This window comes from Camelina sativa, chromosome 4, assembly GCF_000633955.1.
Source record: "Camelina sativa cultivar DH55 chromosome 4, Cs, whole genome shotgun sequence".
Lineage (NCBI taxonomy): Eukaryota > Viridiplantae > Streptophyta > Magnoliopsida > Brassicales > Brassicaceae > Camelina > Camelina sativa.
Genome location: NC_025688.1, coordinates 26,568,610 through 26,592,136, shown reverse-complemented (window position 1 = coordinate 26,592,136; position 23,527 = coordinate 26,568,610). Strand labels below are relative to the sequence as shown.

General features: G+C 34.6%; 7 protein-coding genes and 1 pseudogene across 17 annotated transcripts in view; 2 read left to right on the top strand and 6 right to left on the bottom strand.

The window, feature by feature from the left end:
• On the top strand, window positions 671-1,667 carry LOC109132558 (regulatory protein NPR5-like). The gene is made up of 2 exons (XM_019244243.1): window positions 671-1,445; window positions 1,572-1,667. Exons 1-2 carry the CDS (start codon window positions 960-962, stop codon window positions 1,665-1,667), a joined length of 582 nt encoding a protein of 193 aa, XP_019099788.1. The 5' UTR covers window positions 671-959.
• LOC104782625 (regulatory protein NPR5-like) lies at window positions 1,495-4,261 on the top strand. Its single transcript, XM_010507615.1, has 2 exons — window positions 1,495-2,269; window positions 2,953-4,261. Exons 1-2 carry the CDS (start codon window positions 1,784-1,786, stop codon window positions 3,946-3,948), a joined length of 1,482 nt encoding a protein of 493 aa, XP_010505917.1. The 5' UTR covers window positions 1,495-1,783; the 3' UTR covers window positions 3,949-4,261.
• Window positions 6,066-7,357, bottom strand: LOC104782623 (mitochondrial fission 1 protein A-like). The gene is made up of 5 exons (XM_010507614.2): window positions 7,268-7,357; window positions 6,696-6,840; window positions 6,387-6,508; window positions 6,238-6,301; window positions 6,066-6,151 (listed from the first exon to the last, which is right to left on the bottom strand). The coding sequence occupies exons 1-5, from the start codon at window positions 7,355-7,357 to the stop codon at window positions 6,066-6,068; spliced, it is 507 nt and encodes a 168-aa protein (XP_010505916.1).
• LOC104782619 lies at window positions 7,564-11,028 on the bottom strand. 11 transcript variants are annotated; one of them, XR_002037786.1, is made up of 9 exons: window positions 10,684-11,028; window positions 10,533-10,560; window positions 9,974-10,142; window positions 9,500-9,551; window positions 9,374-9,431; window positions 9,165-9,262; window positions 8,893-9,070; window positions 8,403-8,807; window positions 7,564-8,016 (listed from the first exon to the last, which is right to left on the bottom strand). XR_002037786.1 is itself a non-coding variant. In XM_019245016.1 (9 exons), exons 6-9 carry the CDS (start codon window positions 9,018-9,020, stop codon window positions 7,909-7,911), a joined length of 552 nt encoding a protein of 183 aa, XP_019100561.1. In that variant the 5' UTR covers window positions 9,021-9,070; window positions 9,165-9,262; window positions 9,374-9,431; window positions 9,500-10,142; window positions 10,533-10,560; window positions 10,684-11,028; the 3' UTR covers window positions 7,564-7,908. The 11 variants fall into 11 exon arrangements, 7 of the variants coding, with proteins under 7 accessions (XP_019100561.1, XP_010505905.1, XP_019100563.1 ...); XR_002037785.1 differs by having other exon boundaries at window positions 9,500-9,545; XM_019245016.1 differs by having other exon boundaries at window positions 8,403-8,671; window positions 8,761-8,807; window positions 9,500-10,142.
• Window positions 12,294-13,076, bottom strand: LOC104782621 (SKP1-like protein 1A). Its single transcript, XM_010507611.2, has 2 exons — window positions 12,903-13,076; window positions 12,294-12,808 (listed from the first exon to the last, which is right to left on the bottom strand). The coding sequence occupies exons 1-2, from the start codon at window positions 12,984-12,986 to the stop codon at window positions 12,527-12,529; spliced, it is 366 nt and encodes a 121-aa protein (XP_010505913.1). The 5' UTR covers window positions 12,987-13,076; the 3' UTR covers window positions 12,294-12,526.
• Window positions 13,386-15,809, bottom strand: LOC104782622 (AUGMIN subunit 1-like). The gene is made up of 6 exons (XM_010507612.2): window positions 15,228-15,809; window positions 14,895-15,027; window positions 14,673-14,807; window positions 14,417-14,540; window positions 13,842-13,979; window positions 13,386-13,719 (listed from the first exon to the last, which is right to left on the bottom strand). The coding sequence occupies exons 1-6, from the start codon at window positions 15,481-15,483 to the stop codon at window positions 13,609-13,611; spliced, it is 897 nt and encodes a 298-aa protein (XP_010505914.1). The 5' UTR covers window positions 15,484-15,809; the 3' UTR covers window positions 13,386-13,608.
• Window positions 20,446-22,159, bottom strand: LOC104784337 (annotated as a pseudogene).
• Window positions 22,001-23,527, bottom strand: part of LOC104784336 (DNA-directed RNA polymerases IV and V subunit 5B-like) — a 2,389-nt gene continuing 862 nt past the window's right edge. The window contains exons 2-5 of the mRNA XM_010509378.2: window positions 23,399-23,525; window positions 22,673-22,849; window positions 22,456-22,569; window positions 22,001-22,347 (exon numbers count right to left, since the gene is read on the bottom strand). Coding sequence (XP_010507680.1) covers window positions 22,222-22,347; window positions 22,456-22,569; window positions 22,673-22,849; window positions 23,399-23,525 — 544 coding nt within the window. The 3' untranslated portion in view covers window positions 22,001-22,221. The remainder of the gene's footprint in view (window positions 22,348-22,455; window positions 22,570-22,672; window positions 22,850-23,398; window positions 23,526-23,527) is intronic.

Here is a 23,527-nt window from a genome sequence, read left to right as displayed (position 1 = left end):
GGTCAAACAGAAAACCATCAAATCACATTGCACAACAGTTATGAAAATTTATTTCACTCCTTCCTTCTGTCTGTCTTTTAACTTAAATTAGGCCTATGTTCTTATCCATCACCTTCCCCTCCCAATTTTACCATTTTATCCCATCTCCTCCATGCACACACATCCTTTACATATACATAGTTCTATAACATATGTGTATGTAATATATATATCCATGGTGTTTTGTTCAGGCTTTCACATGTTGTGTATCAAGCCAAAAAGACAATTGCCGAGGATCTTGGAGTTATTATATTATCCTACTTAAATTACATACGCCTCGTTTTGGAAATCTTATGTTCGGTGAGATTTAAGTAGGATTTTAATTAGTCAGGTGCTAATGATGTTCATTATTTATTTAAACACTTGATCATTATTATAAATTTTCTCATTCCAATTATACATTTATTCCATTAATAGATTTGGCCCACCTTGTATTCTTTTTCTTCTTAATATATATTTTCCTATTTTAGTAACCAAATCACTAATTAAAATACTCCTTTAACGCTTTGGTAACCGGCATCAAGACAAAATAGTTACTAAATTTTTACCTACATAGTTTAAATATCTGAGCCGCCCGGTTCATCCATTCAAATCTCTCTCTCTCTCTCTCTCTCTCTCTCTCTCTCTTATCAGTCCAAAAAATATCTAACACCACAAAGTAATAAAAGAATCCTTCTCTCTCTTCTTCTTCTTCTTCTTCTTTCTCAGAGAGAGAGGAGCAAGAAGCTTCAGAAGATCAAAGCTTATTCTTTTCTCCCCCGGGAAATTTATTCTCCCCTTTTTCGAACCTTCATCTTCTACTAGCCAACAAAATCAATCAAAGGAGGCAACCTTTTTTTTTTCTTCAAGTCTTCTTGCTAAACCCTAGCTAGCTTTGTTCTAGAGAGAATTCAAGAAGCAACAACTTTTTGAAGAAAAGGATGAGCAGCCTTGAAGAATCCTTGAGATCTCTATCGTTGGATTTCCTAAACCTACTAATCAACGGTCAAGCTTTCTCTGACGTGACTTTCAGCGTCGAAGGTCGTTTAGTCCATGCTCACCGTTGCATCCTCGCCGCTAGGAGTCTTTTCTTCCGGAAATTCTTCTGTGGGAACGACTCACCGCAAGCGGGGACAGGCATAGACCCGACCCGACATGGGTCCGTACCTGCTAGCCCAACAAGAGGCTCCACGGCCCCAGCTGGAGTTATACCAGTGAACTCAGTCGGTTACGAGGTGTTTCTGTTGCTTCTTCAGTTTCTTTATAGCGGACAAGTCTCGATCGTGCCGCAGAAACACGAGCCGAGACCCAATTGTGGCGAGAGAGGATGTTGGCACACGCATTGCTCAGCTGCCGTTGATCTTGCTCTTGATACTCTTGCCGCCTCTCGTTACTTCGGCGTCGAGCAGCTCGTATTGCTCACTCAGGTTCTCTCTNTCTCTCTCTCTCTCTCTCTCTCTCTCTCTCTCTCTTATCAGTCCAAAAAATATCTAACACCACAAAGTAATAAAAGAATCCTTCTCTCTCTTCTTCTTCTTCTTCTTCTTTCTCAGAGAGAGAGGAGCAAGAAGCTTCAGAAGATCAAAGCTTATTCTTTTCTCCCCCGGGAAATTTATTCTCCCCTTTTTCGAACCTTCATCTTCTACTAGCCAACAAAATCAATCAAAGGAGGCAACCTTTTTTTTTTCTTCAAGTCTTCTTGCTAAACCCTAGCTAGCTTTGTTCTAGAGAGAATTCAAGAAGCAACAACTTTTTGAAGAAAAGGATGAGCAGCCTTGAAGAATCCTTGAGATCTCTATCGTTGGATTTCCTAAACCTACTAATCAACGGTCAAGCTTTCTCTGACGTGACTTTCAGCGTCGAAGGTCGTTTAGTCCATGCTCACCGTTGCATCCTCGCCGCTAGGAGTCTTTTCTTCCGGAAATTCTTCTGTGGGAACGACTCACCGCAAGCGGGGACAGGCATAGACCCGACCCGACATGGGTCCGTACCTGCTAGCCCAACAAGAGGCTCCACGGCCCCAGCTGGAGTTATACCAGTGAACTCAGTCGGTTACGAGGTGTTTCTGTTGCTTCTTCAGTTTCTTTATAGCGGACAAGTCTCGATCGTGCCGCAGAAACACGAGCCGAGACCCAATTGTGGCGAGAGAGGATGTTGGCACACGCATTGCTCAGCTGCCGTTGATCTTGCTCTTGATACTCTTGCCGCCTCTCGTTACTTCGGCGTCGAGCAGCTCGTATTGCTCACTCAGGTTCTCTCTATCTTTCTCTCTGCCTTCACTAAGTTTAATTTTCCATGCACATCTAAATTGAAAAGTTCTTTTTTTTTGGTTCTGCTTCTTCTTTTGGATTTTATTCTTTCATCAGTTTGGCTTAAATTTTTTAAATCACAAAACCCTTTTGTTTCGATTGTTTTCTTTCACTGTTTTGGCTTAAATTTATTAATTATCAAAACTCCTTTGATTGCATATAAACGTGTATGTATATGTGTGGTAAACTGTTTTTGTTCTTGTCTTAATTTCATGTATGCTTTTTTTTTTGGCATTGAAACCATTTTCGTCGGATAATTTTCCGAAAGTAGAAGACGGTGGTTTTGTTGCACGGAAGAGAATTTTCCTAAAAGTAGAAACTTTGAAGAGCTATATGTTTTTGTAGTTGGATCTCTATTCATTCCTTGGTCTTAGTTTCTTATCCAATTCCACTATTCCCTCAATTTTCCTCATTTGGAGATTTCGGTGATAATCTATATAGATAAGGAATAAAACCTACTCCACCATAAAAAAATCCACTTGAGATGACAAGCTAAGAAAGCTAATTAATAGAAACAAAACCATAACCTAAAAAAGGAAATTATCAAACCCACTTGTGGAAATTATGTCGGTTCTTTGGAATTATATCATACTAATCAAAATGAACTGTTTTGTATGATTGGCAGAAACAATTGGCAAGCATGGTGGAGAAAGCCTCTATTGAAGATGTGATGAAGGTCTTAATAGCATCAAGGAAGCAAGACATGCATCAATTATGGACCACTTGCTCTCACTTAGTTGCTAAATCAGGTCTCCCACCGGAGATTCTAGCCAAACATCTCCCCATTGATGTTGTCGCCAAGATTGAAGAGCTCCGTCTCAAATCCTCTATAGCTCGCCGTTCTCTAATGCCTCACAACCACCACCATGATCTCAGCGTAGCTCAAGACCTCGAAGATCAAAAGATTAGAAGGATGAGACGAGCCTTGGATTCATCAGACGTGGAACTTGTGAAGCTGATGGTTATGGGAGAAGGACTTAGTCTTGATGAGTCACTAGCATTGCATTACGCTGTTGAAAGCTGTAGTAGAGAAGTTGTGAAGGCTTTGCTTGAACTTGGAGCTGCCGATGTGAATTATCCGGCAGGTCCCGCAGGGAAAACACCGTTACACATTGCGGCTGAAATGGTCTCTCCAGACATGGTGGCTGTTCTGTTAGACCACCACGCCGATCCTAATGTTCGGACAGTTGGTGGAATCACTCCTCTTGATATCCTTAGAACACTAACGTCGGATTTCTTGTTCAAGGGGGCAGTTCCTGGATTGACTCACATTGAACCGAACAAGCTTAGGCTTTGCCTTGAGCTTGTTCAATCTGCTGCAATGGTGATATCTCGAGAAGAAGGAAACAATAGCAACAATCACAATAATGATAACAATGCCGGTATTTACCCTCATATGAACGAGGAGCACAATAGTGGAAGCAGTGGAGGGAGCAATAACAATTTGGATTCAAGATTGGTTTATCTCAATCTAGGAGCTGGTACGGGTCAGATGGGTCCGGGTCGAGATCAAGGGGATGATCATAACAGTCAGAGGGAAGGTATGAGTCGGCATCATCATCATCATCATCATCATGACCCATCTACAATGTATCATCACCATCATCAACATCACTTCTAGTTCCTTATTGGTCTCTATATCTCAACCATTAATTAAAACTCGGAAAAATATTTTATTAAATTTAGTTCTTATATATCTTCTCTATATATTTTTGTATATGGAAAATGATGAGGACATATAAGGAGAGTACGAAGAAGATCATGCGTTATATGATTAAAGACTTAGGTTTATTAATTTAGCTGCTCAGGAGTTGAAGCCATTAGTTAATCATTTTACCATCATTTAATTTCTTATATTTCTACCCTAATTTCTTCCTAGTTCATGTTCTCGTTACTTAAAAAAATATTTATATTGAAGGCACTTCGAATTTATATAGCTGAATTAACCGAACTCACTAGCTAGATAAAACAATATATAGTATATGTTATGCAGGAGAGGTCTTCCGGTGAAGAAAAATAAAGAAAAAAGAGATGTTCTGACTGGTTGAGAATTGTTGCTCGAAATGTTAAACCTATCACAATAATAATAGTTCTACATGATTTTGTTTTATTCGTGATTCGAGAACTGTCGTTTAATTGAAGTTTTTGTATGTATTTGCATCAGCAATGTCTTATCGCGTATATAAATAAACTTATATAGTGATATATCCGCTCTTTTTCTTACCCTTTGAAAAGTTTCGGTAATTACTAAATATTTGTTGTGTGGCTGTGTTTGTCCTATCGTCGTATAAAACGATATGCAATTCCACTTGATATATCGCTGGTGATATATAAATTAATAAATTATATGTTATTGACGTCGAATATCGCTTGTATCTTTCACGAGTTACATACACACAATTTTTATTTGTAAATTATTTCGGACGCATTATATATATATATATATATATATATACTATTAATTTTTGGAATAACTATTAAAGCTAAAATAATACTCATTAATTATTCCTTCCTCAAGTTTTTATCGAATCATTTTTTTTCAAAATTGAAACATGAGAATTCCTTCCTCAAAATTGAAACCCTTGAACCAATTTTTTTTTTGCTCTAATTTACCTAAAATAAGAATATAGAATAAACTACAACTTTTTTTTTGGTTTGTTAATGAGAATAAACTACAAATTAGAAATAAGTTACAGTTGATTGTAAAAGAAAACGTTGGGTTTTGACAACAAGAAATTACAGTATAAAGTTAAGAGGCTAATATGGGGAACAAAGACAATAATTAAGAGCTTTAATAATGAAGATTTGAATTGATTGGTAAACTTAGAATGGAAGCAATCAGTCTTTCGTCTCTAACTTAAAATTGAAACATCAAATCTATTGTTGTGTAAAGATTAACACAACGAGATTGTGACATTACATAAGGAAACACCTGTGATCATATAAAAACACACACATATATATAAAAACAAATGAAAACAAATAAATAAAAATAAAAATGTAAAAGGTAGAAAAGCCAATATTTATGGGAGTGTCAATGTCACCTCTACAATGTAGAGCCCAATCAAATCCGATCTAGTGTCTTCGGCCAGTGTTTGTTTTTTATACTTCGCTTTCATCTCATATAAAAACATTTTTTTGGCTGTATTATTTTTTCCCCTCCCATCTTTTTTCCACAAATTTTTTCTTTTGGCCTGTCTATTATTAGCATGAGATATATAACACTTGAAAATGTAATAACCACTGAATTACAAATAATATAATAATAACATAAAACCAATCACGAAATGTATAAATCATTTATTATACAGATATAGAACATCAGTGGGAAAAACACTAAATATCATCAATATGAACAGCAAAATATTCACTTTTGAAGACTAAAATACATAACTCTAATGTAAACTTTTTACATACTTGGTTCGCAATTAACCAACTTACGTAGAGACTATGGTGCAACATTGTAAGGGTGTGTGGGACAAAAGAATCCATATAGATCAGATCTTTCTTCAAAACACAACGCTAGCAAAGTTACAATAAAGATGTTGATTGGTTTCAAATCACAGCTTTGGAATATATGCGTGGGAGAATCATTATTTGAAGAGAGCACATAAGATAAGGTAAGGAAAATGTAAAACAACTTAAAATCCAATCCAAGGCTGGAAAAACAAAACTTGTTTAAAAGCTTAATGGCATTTTCTCATTGTATGCACACACAGAATCTGAGGAAGAGCTAGCTCATTTCTTGCGAGCCAAAGCTGCAGCGATTCCACCAGCTATGAGGCCAACGGCTGTTGCCGTGATGCCTATCCCAATAACACCATCTGCAAAAATAGGACCAATAAAGTTTTACATCAGATCTCATTTGTTCAGATTGGTTAAAAAGGATTGAAAACCGCTTTCAATTTACCTTTGGCGATCTTGTCTTCAATGGTTTTCTTCAAGACCAAAGCTTGCCTCCAATCAGGTTGAATCTATAGACGGAAACAAACCATAAAAAGAATAACCAAGAAGTAGATAACATCAACACCTCATGGATGTGGGGAAAAAAGTAAGAACCTGAATACAACGTTCCACGAGGTGCCTGCTCTTAGAGTAATCTCCAGTCCGGAAATATCCAACAGCAAGAAGATAAAGCTTCTCTCGGTCTTCCAAAGGAGGGCTACTGGTTGCTAGAGAAGCTGCAAACAAAACAAAAAGGGTTGGTCAAATTCTCTAGTTAACACTTAACAACACCACACCATGAAAGGTAAAAGCTTTTTACACACCATTCATTAGGCACAAAGCAGAGAGTTTGGCAAGTGTGATTAGATTAAGATCAAAAGGAAAAAAATAGAAATAAGAAGAGTAAAAGAAGTAAGTAAAAACCTTCGAGCATGTCAATACCACGCTGGATATCTTCAGCTTGACGAGAATGAACAAGAGCCCAAGATAAACGCATAATGCTCTCTTTCTTCTTAACTTCAGAGTCACCACCATTAGTAGTGGACTCCTTTACCTCTTTCTCACACCCCTTAAATGCCAAAGCATTTAGAAAACACATGAAGCTATCATACATTACATTTGGTAAAGTTCCACAAAAGATGATGACTTTGAGTTTGAGTACAAAAAACCAAACTTTTTTTTTTAATGCAAATAAACGAATTCCACGGGAAATTTTTGTTTCTACTTGTGATTGATTACGAGGATTTTGAACATCTAGGGTGGGTTGTTTCTCTAGTAACGATCGATCTACACAACTTTATCAAAATTACTCAAGCTCAATTCAGAGGTTTATTTCCTCGAATAAAGAGATGATCGATCAAAGGACAAAGCAATCATCGAGAAAATCAAACTAATTTCTCGTAAATCCCAGAAAAACAGTAGTTTTGTAAAACTCGGTGTTAATTAATGTCATCTAGACATCTTCAAAAAATTCAGAGAAAGAAGAAGAAACTTACAGCGATGACATCTCGCTCGCACCATGGGATTTTGTCGCCGCCGGAGAAGAAAGAACCAATGGAGTCGAAGAAATTTCCCATTGAACCCATTTTTGATTGTGAATCTTTATTTCTTAAAAATATCTTCTCGAGGAAGAAGAAGAGAAATTCTTTATTTTTTTTAAAATTGTCATAAGACCCCTGTTTTTTTTTGGGATTTTTCGTCTCTATACTTATATGTTTGGTAAAGGAAATAGCCGCAGAAGACCAATAGTTATTTTTGACTTTTCTCTGCTCTTGTCTGTTGATAGGTTGGCTTTAGTTATTATGATTACTCTTCTCAGCAATGAGATATCAAAACAACAATGAGAGTAAAAAACAAAGCAATGGATAGTCTCTCAAACACACAAGTTGCACGTTTATATACCCCCAAAAAATAAATAAAAACAGAATATATTTTCCGGTTTTTTTATATAAAGATCACTCATCGCTTGTCTCAAGGGCTGATTGTAATACTTCTTCTACATACTTTTCCGCAGATGCAAACTGTCTTTTCTTGTCTTCGATTGCTGCTAGTGCAGCCAGAGCTTCGTCCTGTTTGAAGGCTTTGACAAGTAAAGATGAAGATTACCGGAGTTAAATCCTGGTAGCTTCTTAGTGTATCAAGTACAGGTTTTGTCATCTTCTCCAATTCCTTCCGGTGCTCTGCCATTTCTACCAGCTCTCCTGTGGCTGATCTCTGGAGTGTAGCCAACACGATTGAGTACCATCTGCCATTAGAACCACTCATTTTGACTTTGTCAGATTCTTTCAAGGAGCCAAATTCTCCATAACAGACCACTCAAAGCAGATTAGCCTCCAAAACCTCACATTATGCTCAAGTTTTACCATTTTTTGTGCATCATATGATAATGATACGTAGCTACTGCACTACTTATACCAATTAGATCTTTATCTGAGTGTGTGTTTATGATATTACAAATCCCTACACTAATCCATCCTGTTTCAGCTTGATAAGAGTTTGTTCCACTTTTTACATAAAAATATATGATTCTTAAATACCCCCACCACCACCACATCTAATTGCATATACTACTGTATCTGATTCTCGGTTTACCAAATGAGAATGTAAAAACTGAAAGAAGAAGGCGTTTACCTCATACTTCTTGTACTGCTGTATGTACTGTTCCTCCTTCACTGCCATTACTTCCAAATTTGTTTTCCAATTCCCCATCTGTGATTCCCAAGGGACTACATCATCTTCTAGCTGCGCAAGGATTCTGTAACAGCGCACACAGATTTCTGAACCGCTTGCCATCTCCTCCAAGGAACAAACATGGCTAGCTCTAGGGTAAATTAAATCATTGGCTGGAACTGGAAGCCATCCTGGTTTTCTGAGAGCATGATTTAGAGTAAAAAACACCTCTGACAGTCTCCATCAAAACATGTCACAAGTCGTCAGATAGTAAATAAATGTTTGAATTACTTATCAAAGTGCTCATGCTCGCCAATACCTGCTACATAAATAACCCACTCAGCTTTCTTTTCATTAAGCGGATACCTGAGCCAGACAGATTAAACAAGTTAAGACTGCAAAAAATCAAAATATCTATCTGAGGTATGTATAGACTACTAATTTAACCCACCAAAGAGCAGCTATATCTTGTGCAATGGGTAAAAACCACCACCATTTCTCTTGACAAGCATGAGTGGGGTCTCCAAGTCTTGGATGGTTACAACTTACAACACAAGCACCACCAATTGCTTCAACCATTGATAGCCAATTCCATGCAAGGGGATATAAGGTTTGTAAATTCTTTCTGCCTGTCATGAATCAAAGTATTTTCCATTAGTAACCCATCCATGTATCTCTCTTCCATTATGCTTAAAAGTAAATATTACTGGTCTAGCTATTTACCTTCTCTTCAAGCTCAACTTGGAGGAACATAATAACCTTGGTAGACTCAGTTCGGCTGATTCCACAAATCTTAGCCAAAGCTTTGACGTATATAGTCCCTGTACAGAAGAAACGCACAAAAAAAAAATGAAAAAGACATTTAGACGGAACACAGACAGCACCAGCATACAGAGACACTGCAGAACATAAAAACGTAGCAAATTTCTCACGTTGTGCCTTCTCCTTAAAGTCAGAATCCTCGTCAAATTTTTCTTTGGATTTGTTTTTCTGTAAAGCAATATTGGTATAAAAGGAACTGTAAAGCTTGAGATTCCATATGACGCAAGGAAGCTGACCTGAAAATGATCGATTGTTGTGGAAGCAGATGGTCAAAGAGGCCACCTGGCACTTGGACAATAAGGAAGAAAAGTCAAAACATCGCTTCTTTCGTCTTTTTTTTTTTTTGTTTTCAAACACCTTATCGCTTCTTGTGTAGAATCAAGAGAGATCGAAAATGGTGGTTGTGCATAAAGGGAAAGGTTTGCGTAACCGGTAAATTATACTATACTCTCCTTTCTTTTATTACTAAACCATTCTCTGTTTTTCTTCTTTGGATAGTTTTGTGTAATGGAACACCATGTATATGTTAGTCAAAAGTTACATCATGATGATACACAGCTAACGTTGATGCCTTTCTAGTTAACTCTTGACAATGGTAAGACAGTAGAGAGCTACATTCCAGGGATCCGTTAAAGATGCAGAACCATTTTAGTTTACATAAAATTGAGGGTTGAGGAAAGGGTTGAGAGATTAAAAAACAAAAGGGTTACCTTCAATCACCAAGCGGTAGCTAAAGATGATGAGTCATTATGTGGCCTAAAATGATAAAAGGCAACGAGCAGCTGCTCAACATCCGCCTTGCTCCGCTGAAATCTTGTGCAGCAGTTTGTTGCCTGCGTTGAAGTGGCATCCGCGATACTTCCACTGCTCAGTCTCTTACTGCACCACGAGATTGCAAGCGCATCCGCATGAGTGTAACTATTAAAATGCTTAGTAAAACGAAGCCCTATGGAGGATGAGAACATTTTCAGATGTGCAACTTCTTAAATGTTCTGCAGAAACTACAACAACATATAGATAAAAAAAAATGAACAACATATCCAGTACCAAGGTCATAAACAATTGCTCGAGTAGAAATGAAGTTATCTCATCCTTGGAAGCCAGAAGAAACTAATGAAAGAGCTACTCAAAGATGTCACTCTAAAACTAGGAATTGTATTCATAAGAAGAACCTCAGATCAATAGAAATTGCTTAAAACAGACTGACACTGTTCTGTTACTCGAATTCTAGCTAATTGGCAAAATACAAATGTGCGTTACTTAATTTACCTTGAAGGAGACTTGCATGCTCCTTGACCTGAAAAGCAAAAAAAAAAAAAAAAACAGTAAAAGCATCAAACTCTCAATTTTGCAAAAGTCAAATTCATAATCGAACTTGCATTTTTTTTTTGCCATAACTAAAGAAAATGTAAAAACTCACTAGGATTCTAACAGCTGCCTTGCTGGATCTCACCGCAAGCAGCTCCTCCAGGCCCACAAGCCCAGTCAACGGCCGTTTGAATTGAAGTGCCGAATCCTCAGCGTTGTTCTTCGCCACGCACCAGAGCTCCGTCTCTAATACCTCCCCACCGAACTCCGCAGTCGCCGTGATGAGGACAGAGAGAACTAGGCAGATCATTTTCCGAGAGCTAGAATAGTACGATTTTGTAGTCGGCGGCGGAACCACAAGTAAGTAACGAACGATCTAACAGTTTCTCGCCGAAGAGAGTGTGAATCTGAACGAATGAAAGAGATTTTGGAGCTTTTCGTGATGAATGCAAAGAAAGATGCGGGTGAATAAATGTAAAAATACATTTTTTTTAATTCTTACCCGGTTTATTGGACTCGGTTAAGCTGATTTGGGCCGTATTAAACACTCAGGCCCATACATTTTAAGTTTCATGTTTTATTAGCAGCTCTATATTTGATTACGTTGGCAGATTAATTATGATGGTTAATCAGACTCTTTTTAGCTCCTTCTTAATAAACCTTTTCAATTGCTAAAAAGAGGAGATCGGAGAAAAAAAAAATCAGTCATGGATTCTCCGGCGAATCATACTGAATCTCGGGAGGAAGACGAGACTGATACAATGGATGCGGCGGATTTAATAAAATCAATGAGCTTTTCTTTTTAACTGTCACGGTGGCGGTAGAAAGGGAATGATAAGAAACGTAAGCAGCAAGCAGAGAAGTCGAAGGAGTAGCTCTCAAGGTACCCGTTGAAAACTTAAAAGGTCGTACCTTTCAACCCTAGATTTTGCTCGGTATGAGAGTTTATTTGATTTGTGGGATTTTGTGCATTTGGAATTCGGTCAGCATATCATTGTGGCTCAACTTGTTGCGTCTGAGGGTAAGTGCAGCTATGTAAACGGGTCTAGAATCATCAAACTCAGTCGTGCGGATTTGGCTCGAGCTTTGAAGTTGCATAATAAGAAAGAACGTGTTGTCGTCATTCTAGATGAGGATAAGGAACTTCTGGAATCATATGAATCTATTAGCTTGCTTGGTTGAAGAAGTTGTCTCTAGTTGGATGCTACTGCATTGTGATTAGGATGCGTGGATGATGCCAGATAAAAGTGGTGGAGTTTTAGAAGGGTATTAAGGAAAAGAAATTGGATTACACTGGACTGGGCTGGATTGATCTGGTTCATGGATCTTATGGAAACCTAGGAAGAAGAAGATGAAAAATGGCTTTGGAATGAAGACTGGCTCACAGGGGTGTGATGTTTGGTTTTGAGAATTCTCTGATTCCTTTAAGTTGAACTCAAACAATTTGGTTGGTTGGTTAGTTTTAAGAATTCTAACTTTTAGTTGTTGTGTATTTCTCCTCCATCGACAGCTGCCCAAGTGAATATGGTTGGACCGTCTAAAGATAACCTTTGGATACAAAACGAAACAGTGTAGAAGATCTTCTTACTCAAGGTGGTGGTCAGTGAGTGCAAAAGGTACAGAAATTGTAAAAACTTGATTGGCCAGGTTAATTAGTAAGGTTAAGAAAAAAAAAACATTGGTTTGATTAGTATAACTTTATTATTATATCATTGAGATCGATCAAAAGAAAAGATAGAAATAGAAAAAGGTCATATAGAGAGAGAATGAAGCTAGGTTTTTGCTCTCATTCAAAAGCCCATGGATGCTCCTGGCGCATCTTTTCTTCTGCTTCCAAGTCTGTGGCATCGTAGCTGATGTTGAAGGTTTCACGAAGTTCAGCGACTGTTTTATTTGCCATCATGCGGGCGACTGTTTTACAAGTAAGTTCATACAAGCTTTCGATCTTTAGCTCATTAAGCAGCCATCATGATCTGGAAGAGCGTGCTTTGATCGACTTCCATGAACTCAGCCTCCCACTTCCTGAGATGATACTCGCCCGACGAAGAAACAGCACCGTCGACAAGTTTCTTGCAATACTCAATCAGTTTCGCGAGGATCTTGCCTTTGACCGGGACTGCTGCTTGTTTGACGTGACTGTCTTTAACAAGAAGAGCAGCTGGCGTCAATATTTGGCGTGCGGTCGCTTCATCAACCTCAAAGATTTCATCATCGGAGCTCTTCAACACAATCCTCTCCTGTTCGAGATTAACAAAAACATAAGGGGGTTTTTCCTTTATTAAGGGTTTTGAAGTATGATGGCAAATTTCTTTATTGGAAACAAAAACGTACTTGTATTTGGTTGTCTGAGATCGTCAAGTCTTCGAATTCTTTATCTAGACCAGACTCGCTGGTCGTCTTGAATGCATCAGCCATCTCGCTCAAATCAACTGACACAAACGTACAAGTAAATTCGAGATATTCTTTCTAGATAGGAGGAGACCAAGCGGCTGCAACAGGGTTAGGTTTTTTCTTTTTCTTTCTAGCTGCTCTATAGGACCGACCCTTTTTTATAGTCTAATAATAGACGGAATTTTGTGTAGTTTCCTTTTCTTTTTTTTCCTAATTAGTAGCGATAATCTAATCGTCGGTCCGATTTAGTAAACTTTTCGAACTGAATTACGTTTTTGAGGGGATCCGCGCGTTTTTAAAATTTGTCTCTCTAGTTATTTGATTCAGGAAACCCCACCCCCAAAACAATAGTGATTTTGACTTTCTCTGCTGTAAATAGGTTGTTGGCTTTAGTTATGATTTCAAAAAAAGATCCTCCGAGCATTAAAAAGATTGTTACATTATTACTCTTCTTCTCAGCTTGAGATATCAAAACAATGAGAGATTTTAAAAAGGGTAAAGTTACACAAAACAATGCATAGCCTCTCAAAACTTTCTTATCTTCTGCTCGGCTATTTTGTAGCAACACACTCAAGTACTTGCACGTTTATATACCCCCAAAAAATAAAAAAAACAGAATATATTTTCCGGTTTTTTTATATAAAGATCACTCATCGCTTGTCTCAAGGGCTGATTGTAATACTTCTTCTAGATACTTTTCCGCGGATGCAAACTGTCTTTTCTTGTCTTCGATTGCTAGTGCAGCCAGAGCTTTGTCCTGTTTGAAGAAATGAGTAAGCAATCTACTGTGAACCGGGACTAGCAAATGAACCAATATAACAAAGAGGAAACTGATAATGCAGATCAATGAAGGCTTTGAGAAGTAAAGATGAAGATTACCGGAGGTAAATCCTGGTAGCTTCTTAGAGTATCAAGTACAGGTTTTGTCATCTTCTCCAATTCCTTCCGGTGCTCTGCCATTTCTACCAGCTCTCTGTGGCTGATCTTTGGAGTGTAGCCAACACGATTGAGTAACATCTGCCATTAGAACCATTCATTTTGACTTTGTCAGATTCTTTCAAAGAGCCAAATTCTCCATATAATCACAGCAAACCACTAAAAGCAGATTAGCCACCAAAACCTCACATTATGCTGAAGTTTTTTTTTAATAAACTATTTTTTCTGCATCATATGATAATGATACGTAGCTACTGCAGTTCTTATACGATCTAGATATTTATCAGAGTGTGTGTTTATGATATTACAAACTTAAAATAATATTATCCCTAGAATCATATCTTTGAATTACTAGCATCCCTAAACTAATCCATCCTGTTTCAGCTTGATAAGAGTTTGTTCCACTTTTTACATAAAAGTATATGATTCTTAAATACCCCCGATTGCATAGATCTGATTCTCGGTTTACCTATATTACCAAATGAGAATTGTAAAAACTGAAAGAAGAAGGCGTTTACCTCATACTTGTTGTACTGCTGTATGTATTGTTCCTCCTTCACTGCCATTACTTCCAAATTTGTTTTCCAATTCTCCATCTGTGATTCACAAGGGACTACATCATCTTCTAGCTGCGCAAGGATTCTGTAACAGCGCACAAAGATAACATAAGATATGCAGCACCAGCGAGATTGTATTAAAATTTCAATACATATGCAGCACCAGCGAGATTGTATTAAAATTTCAATACATATGTTTCTATATTACGAATCTTACTTCTTCAAATACGTTAGCCTCTGTATCGCTTTCCTTGTATAGTCAAGAAGAGCATTGGACTCCTTTTGTGCTTTAGCCCTTTTCTCTTCCACTCCAGTCTTCCTCAGAGAAATGTCTCCCATTGCTACAAGGAAACTATACACATTTATTCTGCATCAGTTTACAATTCGAGATAGCAGAAAATCTAACGAGAGAGAGAGAGAGAGATAACAGTTGGGTCACCTGCTCAGTTCAGTGTCCCGTATGTTCAACAAATTAGCCACATTTGCAAGAACTTGAGCTGAAGAGACCACATTTGACGGTAAACTCTCTTGTGACATTCCTGCACTCTCCAATATCTCTCTAATTCTAGCCGCTACATCAACAAACACACCCAATAAACAGAGCGAAACTGGGAAATTTTCCCAAAAAAACCAAACTTTATTTCAAATCAAAGTGATAACGTTATCCAAGAGAAGAACAATAGCATAGAAACAGATCAGAAACTGAGAATGCCCAGAACAAGATTCATAATTCGAAGCAGCCAAGCGACCAAATGAGGTACAAAGCAAGTACCTTGAGCACGGTACTCTGAAGCTTTTAGGCGAAAATCGTTGGCGACAATGGTGGCAGCCTGAGATTTAGCTTGAGACACGGTTGCGAGATTATACAGATGGGTGATGCTCCGGTGAGTGTACTCGAAATTAGGGACTTCTTTACCGGCGAATTCGAACTGAGAAGTGAGCCACGATTTCACTTCCGAGATCCGGGCGGCGTCGGAACCGCCTTTGGCTTCACTCACCGCCGAGAGATCACCGGTGATATCGCTCATCGTCTCTAATCCAATTTGAGGGGTAACAAATGGTGTCTTGTTTAATGAAGAAGAAAGCAATTGAAATCGAGTGATTCAAACTAAGACGAAACCTGTCACAATTTTGAAAATTTTGGGCGATGAGAGAGAGAGAGAGAGAGAGAGTATCTGTTGAAACCCTAATTTTTCCAAATTTGGGAAAGCGAGAGAGAGAGAGAGAGAGTATTTGTTGTAAAATTTTAGTAAATTTGCTAGAACTGAGATGGACTGTAGTAAAATTTTAGTGCTCTCATATCACTCTGTAATGGTTTGAAATCTTGGGCTTTAATTAATCTTCGGAAGAACTAATTTATCATTCACATGTACGTGGAATCACCATCAACTTTTTCTTTTCGTCTGAATGATTTTTTATATTTATACCAAAAGCTGAGTTATGCACATACAAAAGATCGAAAACAATCATAATACATGCCAAAATCAAGCTATGATTCTGTCGGCTTCGAAGACCGCCTGTAACCAAAAGGGATAGCCACTAGCTACGTACGATTGTGATCGATCATCTGGAATGACACTCTTTGCTATGAGTGCTGCTCCAAGATTAGACTTCCTATCTTCCACCACTACTTTCCTAGCTGGGATAAGAGCTAAGGCTTGATGTAATAATACCGATTGTACCTTAAAATTTGGCCATGCAGCAGGACGAGTGATTGCTCATACTAATTCTTTTGGCTACAACCCAAAAATTACTTTTAAAACTCCAAGGCTCTTCATGCTTTTTATTGCCCAAAGCAGAGATCGAGAATCTGATTGTCCTTTTGATGAGATATTTCCGAAGGAAATTCTGCTATGAAGAAGAACTAAACCTTCAGAGTTCCTCAAGACCCACGCAACACCACTGCATTCTTTTTCTCTATCCCAAGAAGTCCCAACATTACATTTGAGCCATGGTTTTTCAGGAGGCCTCTAGTGCTTATTTTTCAGAGGCTCTCTGTTTATTCACACGGCTTTCTTCAAGTGAGTCAGCTTCTTGTGCCAAGAACCACTCCTCTGCATCTTCCCTTATCTTCTTCACCATGTCTGAGATAAAGAAAACATTACCTTCAAAAACTAGATTGTTTCGGTTTTTCCAGAGCATCCAAATGATCCATGGGAAGGTTCTTCTTGTTTGTAGAGGAATCTTTGCATTCTTCGTTAGATCCAAGACTATGTGGAAGTTTTGATAGATTGAATTTTGATCAAAACCGTCTTCCGGCAAGAGGAATCACCATCAACATCTAAATAGATTGAATTCTGTTTTGTTTTCTAATCTTCTGTCAATAAATTAGTTATTTTAAAATACATTTAATAATAAATAATATTAATATTGTGACTAAAATATATTAATTTTAAACTAAAATTTTATTCGATTTTATGAATTATTATCTAGAATTAATTTTTTATCAAATAGATCAAAAGAAATAAAATATAACTAGGTACTAACCCGCGGAAAACCGCAGACTGAACTTTTTGTTTGATGAAAATTTTTAATAATTTATTTTGTTATTATGTTATTTATAAAGATTTATGATTAAAAATTTGGTTTGCTTATATTAAAAATTTTGTATTTTAAAAATGTTTATTGAAAACCTGTCAATAAAACATTTGCATGTAATGAACTTTAGATTTTATTCGATTAGATTTTTAAAATCTTAGATGTTATTTTTAAAAAAAATACGAATTAGTTTTGATTCTAATAGATTTTTTATTTTATTTTTGTACAATTTATTTTATGTGTCCATAATTTTCGTTTTTAATTAATTATATTTATTTAATTAATTAATTAATCTTAATTAAGTTTTTTTAATGGCAATTGAATGTAATTTTTTACACATTTTAAGCTTAGTTTCATATTTGTACTTCTCAATTAATATAGTAGGATATTAATACACAAAATAATCATTCTGAACAACATTTACTGATTTTACAAATACATCTCGGCAATTTCTTGCCTTGGATATCACAATTGACAAAGGACTTTAGAAGGCTATCAATTATTATTTTCAATGCCAACTTCTGGATATTTCTACATGGAACAAGGTTCAGGAAATGGAAATTATGGGCATTAGCTACAACCAAGAAAGATGTCATCTCATCGAGATGTTTTGTTGGGAAGCGATGTAACAGATGGATCGCAACCATTGATCGTTTTAAAGTTAAATGGAGTTTCGTCAAAAAAACGATAGCCAAACAAGATTATCATATCAAATTAAAGAAGAAGGCGAAGAAGGAAGATAATAGATTTGATAATCTATTAGCGCGTAAGGCTTGTACAAGGAAGCAGCGTTTAATTCACTTGTTCGACTGTAATTTCTTCTTCTTAAACTTTAATCTTTTGGATGTATGTGTATGTCTTATAAACAATTGTTATGTATCTCTGTTTCAATATTAATAAAGTAAAATAAGATGTTAAAAAAAAAAAAGTACAAACGAAAGGTAAAGAAGATATGAAATACTTTGTGTCTTGTCTCATCTAAAAATGAGTATGTGCCTCGCAAAAATTATGGGAGTTACATTTTAAAGAATTAATACATATACAATAAATTGTGATTTTGATTATAAAAAAAAAGAAAAATAAAAAATCATATTATTTTATATTTTGAAATTATTTTTGATTATGATTATAATTAAAGGAAAATAAAATATCATTTTATGAGAAAAATTAGAGTTAGAAGCCTATTATAAATTGATTATTTAATTAGGTAGTTAATGCACTAATCCTTGTATCAATTTATATCTATAAGAAATTACATAAGCTATATGAGAGTTACAAAGTGCAATAAATACATATTAATTATTTTTTTTAATATTTATTATGTTTCTAATTGTTATTAGTCATTCATTACAATACTAATAGTGTTATGGAAGTTACAAAAGTGTCAACATATAACATAAGTAGATAATTTCAATAAAAGAAAATTTAGTATCTTAAAGATACATATGATTATTAACATGAGAGTTACAAAAAATGTGATAGAATATGAAATTTACTAAAATATGTGAGAAGGTTCACCAAATATACATTTATTAGTTGTTTTGAGTATTATTTTTTTTTAATTTAAAATAACTATAAATATATGATTTCAATTTCAACCTAATCAAATTAATATCAGAGTTACATAATATGTGATTAAATATGAAGTTTAATAAAATATGTGAGAAGGTTCATACATAAATACATTTATTATTTATTTCATATATAAATAGTTAACATGACTAATAACATATGGTAGGAATTACAAGCAAAACAAATTATATATATATATATATATATTAATTTCTTTCTTTAAAAAACATATACTTTAGTTATTTCTCTCTAATTATTTATAATATATATATATATATATTAAATATTTATAAATTATATATATTTAAATAGACTTTAGTTTTTTAGTTAGAATCAAATGAAAAATAATGTAATAATCATATCATGTTAATTATTTCTATTAAAATACAAATATAAAAGAGAAAATCATGATGTAGATAATATGCTATACAAATTAAAGAATAAATTGAACATCTTATAATGTATAATATCAAATTAAATTTTGTCTTAGATCTAAATATAAAGTATGTCATATAAAGTCAATTGAAAAAAAAAAGTCAATTGAAAAAATACACTAAAAATATTAAAGAGAAAATAACAAATGTCATAAGAAAAGAATGTCAAATAGTAATAAATGTCCTAAAAAAGAATGTCAAATATTAATTTCTTAGACCTTGTCAAAAAAGAACCTTACTATAAGATAGTAATAATAATAAATTGTTTTGATTATTGACGTCACACTCCTGTTTTTTTAAATATATATAATGTGCACCATTTTTCAAACCACTAATTATTTTCACAGCAAACACACATTTTTGGTTAAAACCAAAATATATAAAATCTGTTTCTATCTCTCTGATTTGTTATTGAATCTTCTATCTTCGCCACAATTTTTCTTTTTATTTCATATTTGATTAATCTTTTTTAATCAAATATTTTAGTTTGATCCACATGGGCTCAGTTTTGTGCTGTTTTCGCGATCCAGATACCACCACCAACAATAGCACCTTCACGCAAGAGTTTCAGCTAAGGGTAGACATACTAGAGGAGCAAAGACTTCGCCGTCAAGCCAGGGAAGAATCAGCCAAGTTCGACCAAAGTTCATAAATAAATACATTTATTATTTTTTCAAGTATCAATAGTTACTATGACTAATAATATATGAGAGGAATTTTAAGCAAAAAAAATTATAATTATATATATATATATATATATTCATTTCTTTCTTTGAAAGACATATACTTTAGTTATTTCTCTCTAAATATTTATAATTTTTATCTATTAAATATTTAAAATTAAATATATATATATATATATATATATATGTTTTTAAATATACTTTAGCTTGTTTTAGTTAGAATCAAATTGAAAAATAGTGGAGTAATCATATCATGTTAATTATTTCTATTAAAATACATAAATAAAAGATAAAATCATTATTTTGGATAATAAGCTACATAAATTAAAGCAAAAATTGAAGATTTTATAATCAGCCAAATGACCAATGTCCATAGTTGACCGTTGCTTTCATATGTTCTTGTTAACTATAAATAGTAAGAAAAGTCTTATGCAAAGTTGCTTATAAAATAATCTATATGAACCACACATTAATTAATTATCAAACTTGTTTAGTTTATGTAAATATCAAAAAGGAAACACAAAGTTTATGTTGATATATATCTAAGTCCCACATCAGAAGTTTGAAGGAACTATCATTAATATATAAAGGTTTAGGGTCAATAAATTAATTGCCAATTAGTTTTTAGTTGGAAGCCCAAGATAAATCCAAATTTAACAGTTACAGTTTAAAAAAACAAAAAAAGTACAGATTTTGGCATCAAAACGTGATACAAATTAATTTCTACACACAAAAGAGAGCTAAAGATATAAACAAGACGAGATTACCCGACGCATCCGTATGTAACTTGCGAATCACGGAGCTCGTCTTTGTATGTGATCTTCATGACTTTCCCTGTCTCTAGTCCATAGTATCGCACAATCGGGTCTTTGCTCAATAACCGAGGAAGCTAACAATAGGCAGATATAAAAAAAAAAAAAAAACGTTTTAAGTCAAAACAAAACTGGCTCATAGTTCCTAGAATGGATGATCCGGATCCCATGTACAAAAGCACTTGCTTACTTGTTTTTCCTCGAGACTGTACTTCTTGAGAAGTGATTCCTTCTCGTCATCATTCAAAACCTGATGTCTTGGCCTCAAGACATGTTTTGTTACGTTAACTAGCAAATCGGTTATCTAACAACACAACAAGCAGCAACCAAGATGTTATGAACCAACTGTGATAATCAAGTCGAACCAACACATGACCTAATACGTACGGTTCAATATATAAGAGATATATACCTCGAATAACTTGTACCTTAACGTGAAAAGCTCAACGGCTTTTAGAGCAATTGATTTGTTATGTGACCTTGTAGAACTGAACGAGTATCAATCCAGTTATACTTTCTCGGTTAAGTACATCCGCTGCAATGACTCGCATTTCATTGACCTTAACCGTACGTACCAGTTCCACAAAACAAAACCGCTATCTGAAATTTAAATCAGAGAAAAATTGCTCTATGCTTGTCACTTCAGTGACAACAACAAACAAAGATATGACTTTTCAAGAGGAGCAAATAACAGAGAAGCTAGGTTAAAACTTAAAAGTAGGATGAATGTGAAATGATTTTTTATTATTATTAATATGAGAGTTACAAAAGATGTGATAGAATATGAAATTTACTAAAATATGTGAGAAAGTTCAACAAAAAAACATTTATTACTTATTAGTTGTTTTGAGTATTATTTTTTTTAGTAAATATAACTATAAATATATGAAAGGAATTTCAACCTAATCAAATTAATATGAGAGTTACAAAATGTGTGATAGAATATAAAATTTAATAAAATATATGAGAAGGTTCATAAATAAATGCATTTATTATTTTTTCAAATATAAATAGTTACTATGACTAATAATATATGATAAGAATTTCAAGCAAAAAAAATTATAATTATATATATATATTCATTTTTTTCTTTGAAAGACATATACTTTAGTTATTTCTCTCTAAATTTTTATAATTTATATATATTAAACATTTATAAATGAAATATATATATATATATATTTAAATATACTTTAGCTTCTTTTAGTTAGAATCAAATTGAAAGATAATGTAATAATCATATCATGTTAATTATTTCTATTAAAGTACATAAATAAAAGATAAAATCATTATTTTGGATAATATGCAACACAAATTAAAGCATAAATTGAACATCTTATAATGTATAATATCAAATTATATTTTTTTAATATAAATATAAATAATATAATGTATTTCATATAAAGTCAATTGAAAAAAATACACTAAAAATATTAAAGAAAAAATGACACATGACGCAAGAAGATAGTATCAAATGACAACTTCTTAGAGCTTGTCAAAAGAAAATCTTAGGGGGTGTTATTGGATTATACTTTATAAATAATGCTGACAACTTCAATAAAATCATCAAAATTGAATAAATTAACGAAAGATTTTTATGTTAACATCAAAAAGGAAACACAAAGCTTACAGTTAAAAAAACAGAAAAAGTACAGATTTTGACATCAAAACGTGATACAAATTAATTTCTACACACAAAGAGAGCTAAAGATATAAACAAGACGAGATTACCCGACGCATCGGTATGTAACTTGCGAATCACTGAGCTCGTCTTTGTATGTGATCTTCATGACTTGCCCTGTCTCTAGTCCATAGTATCGCACAATCGGGTCTTTGCTCGATAACCGAGGAAGCTAACAATAGGGAGATATCAAAAAAAAAAAAAAACGTTTGAAGTCAAAACAAAACTGGCTCATAGTTCCTAGAATGAATGATCACATGTACAAAAAGCACTTGCTTACTTGTTTTTCCTCGAGACTGTATGTCTTGAGAAGTGATTCCTTCTCGTCATCATTCAAAACCTGATGTCTTGGCCTCAAGACATGTTTTGTTACGTTAACCAGCAAATCTGTTATCTAACGACACAACAAGCAACAACCAAGAAGTTATGAACCAACTGTGAGAATCAAGTGCAACCAACACATCTCCTAACACGGTACTCAATATAAATATATATACCTCGAATAACTCGACCTTAAACATGAAAAGCTCAACGGCTTTTAGAGCTTGATTTGTTATGTGACCTTGCAGAACCAGTATCAATCCAGTTATACTTTCTCGGTTAAGTACATCCGCTGCAATGACTCGCATTTCATTGACCTGAACCGTACCAGTTCCACAAAACAAAACCGCTATCTGAAATTTAAATCAGAGAAAAATTGCTCTATGCTTGTCATTTCAGTGACAACACAGCAAACAAAAATAGGACTTTTCAAGAGGAGCCAAGGACAGAGGCGCTAGGTTAAAACTTAAAAGTAGGATGAATGTTAAATGTTTTTTTTATATAAAGTTATAACTCTTAACCCTACAAGTTACAAGTAAGTGTTCATCAATTAACGAACTGATTACTGGTAAGTGCTAACTAACTCAACCACCAAAGCAAACATATACATATTTCAACTTTCTAGTTAGAGATCTATAATCTTTTAACAACATCTTTGGGTTTTTTTTTTTTTTTGTCAGAAAAGACAACGATTCTGTTTCAAAAACAGAGGAATTCAAATGAAATCAAACCTAACTAGGAACCAGTCTGAAAAGCAGACAATATTTCTCAAAGTTTTCAGACCAACTGTAAACTGTATTTTATTGAATCAAATAAATGGAAAACACTTCGAATTTTTCTAAAAGCTAGTCACATGCAAATACCGAAATCACATACAGCATCGAATTCAGTCTTCAGATTACCTTTTTGGAAGAATCGAAGCGGTGTTTGGCAGAGATACGGAGTTGATCTACGTCAGGAAGTTCGCCATAGAGCGCTCGAAACTGCTGGAGTGAAAGGTTAATGTCTTCGTCGGAAACATCGTATCCTCT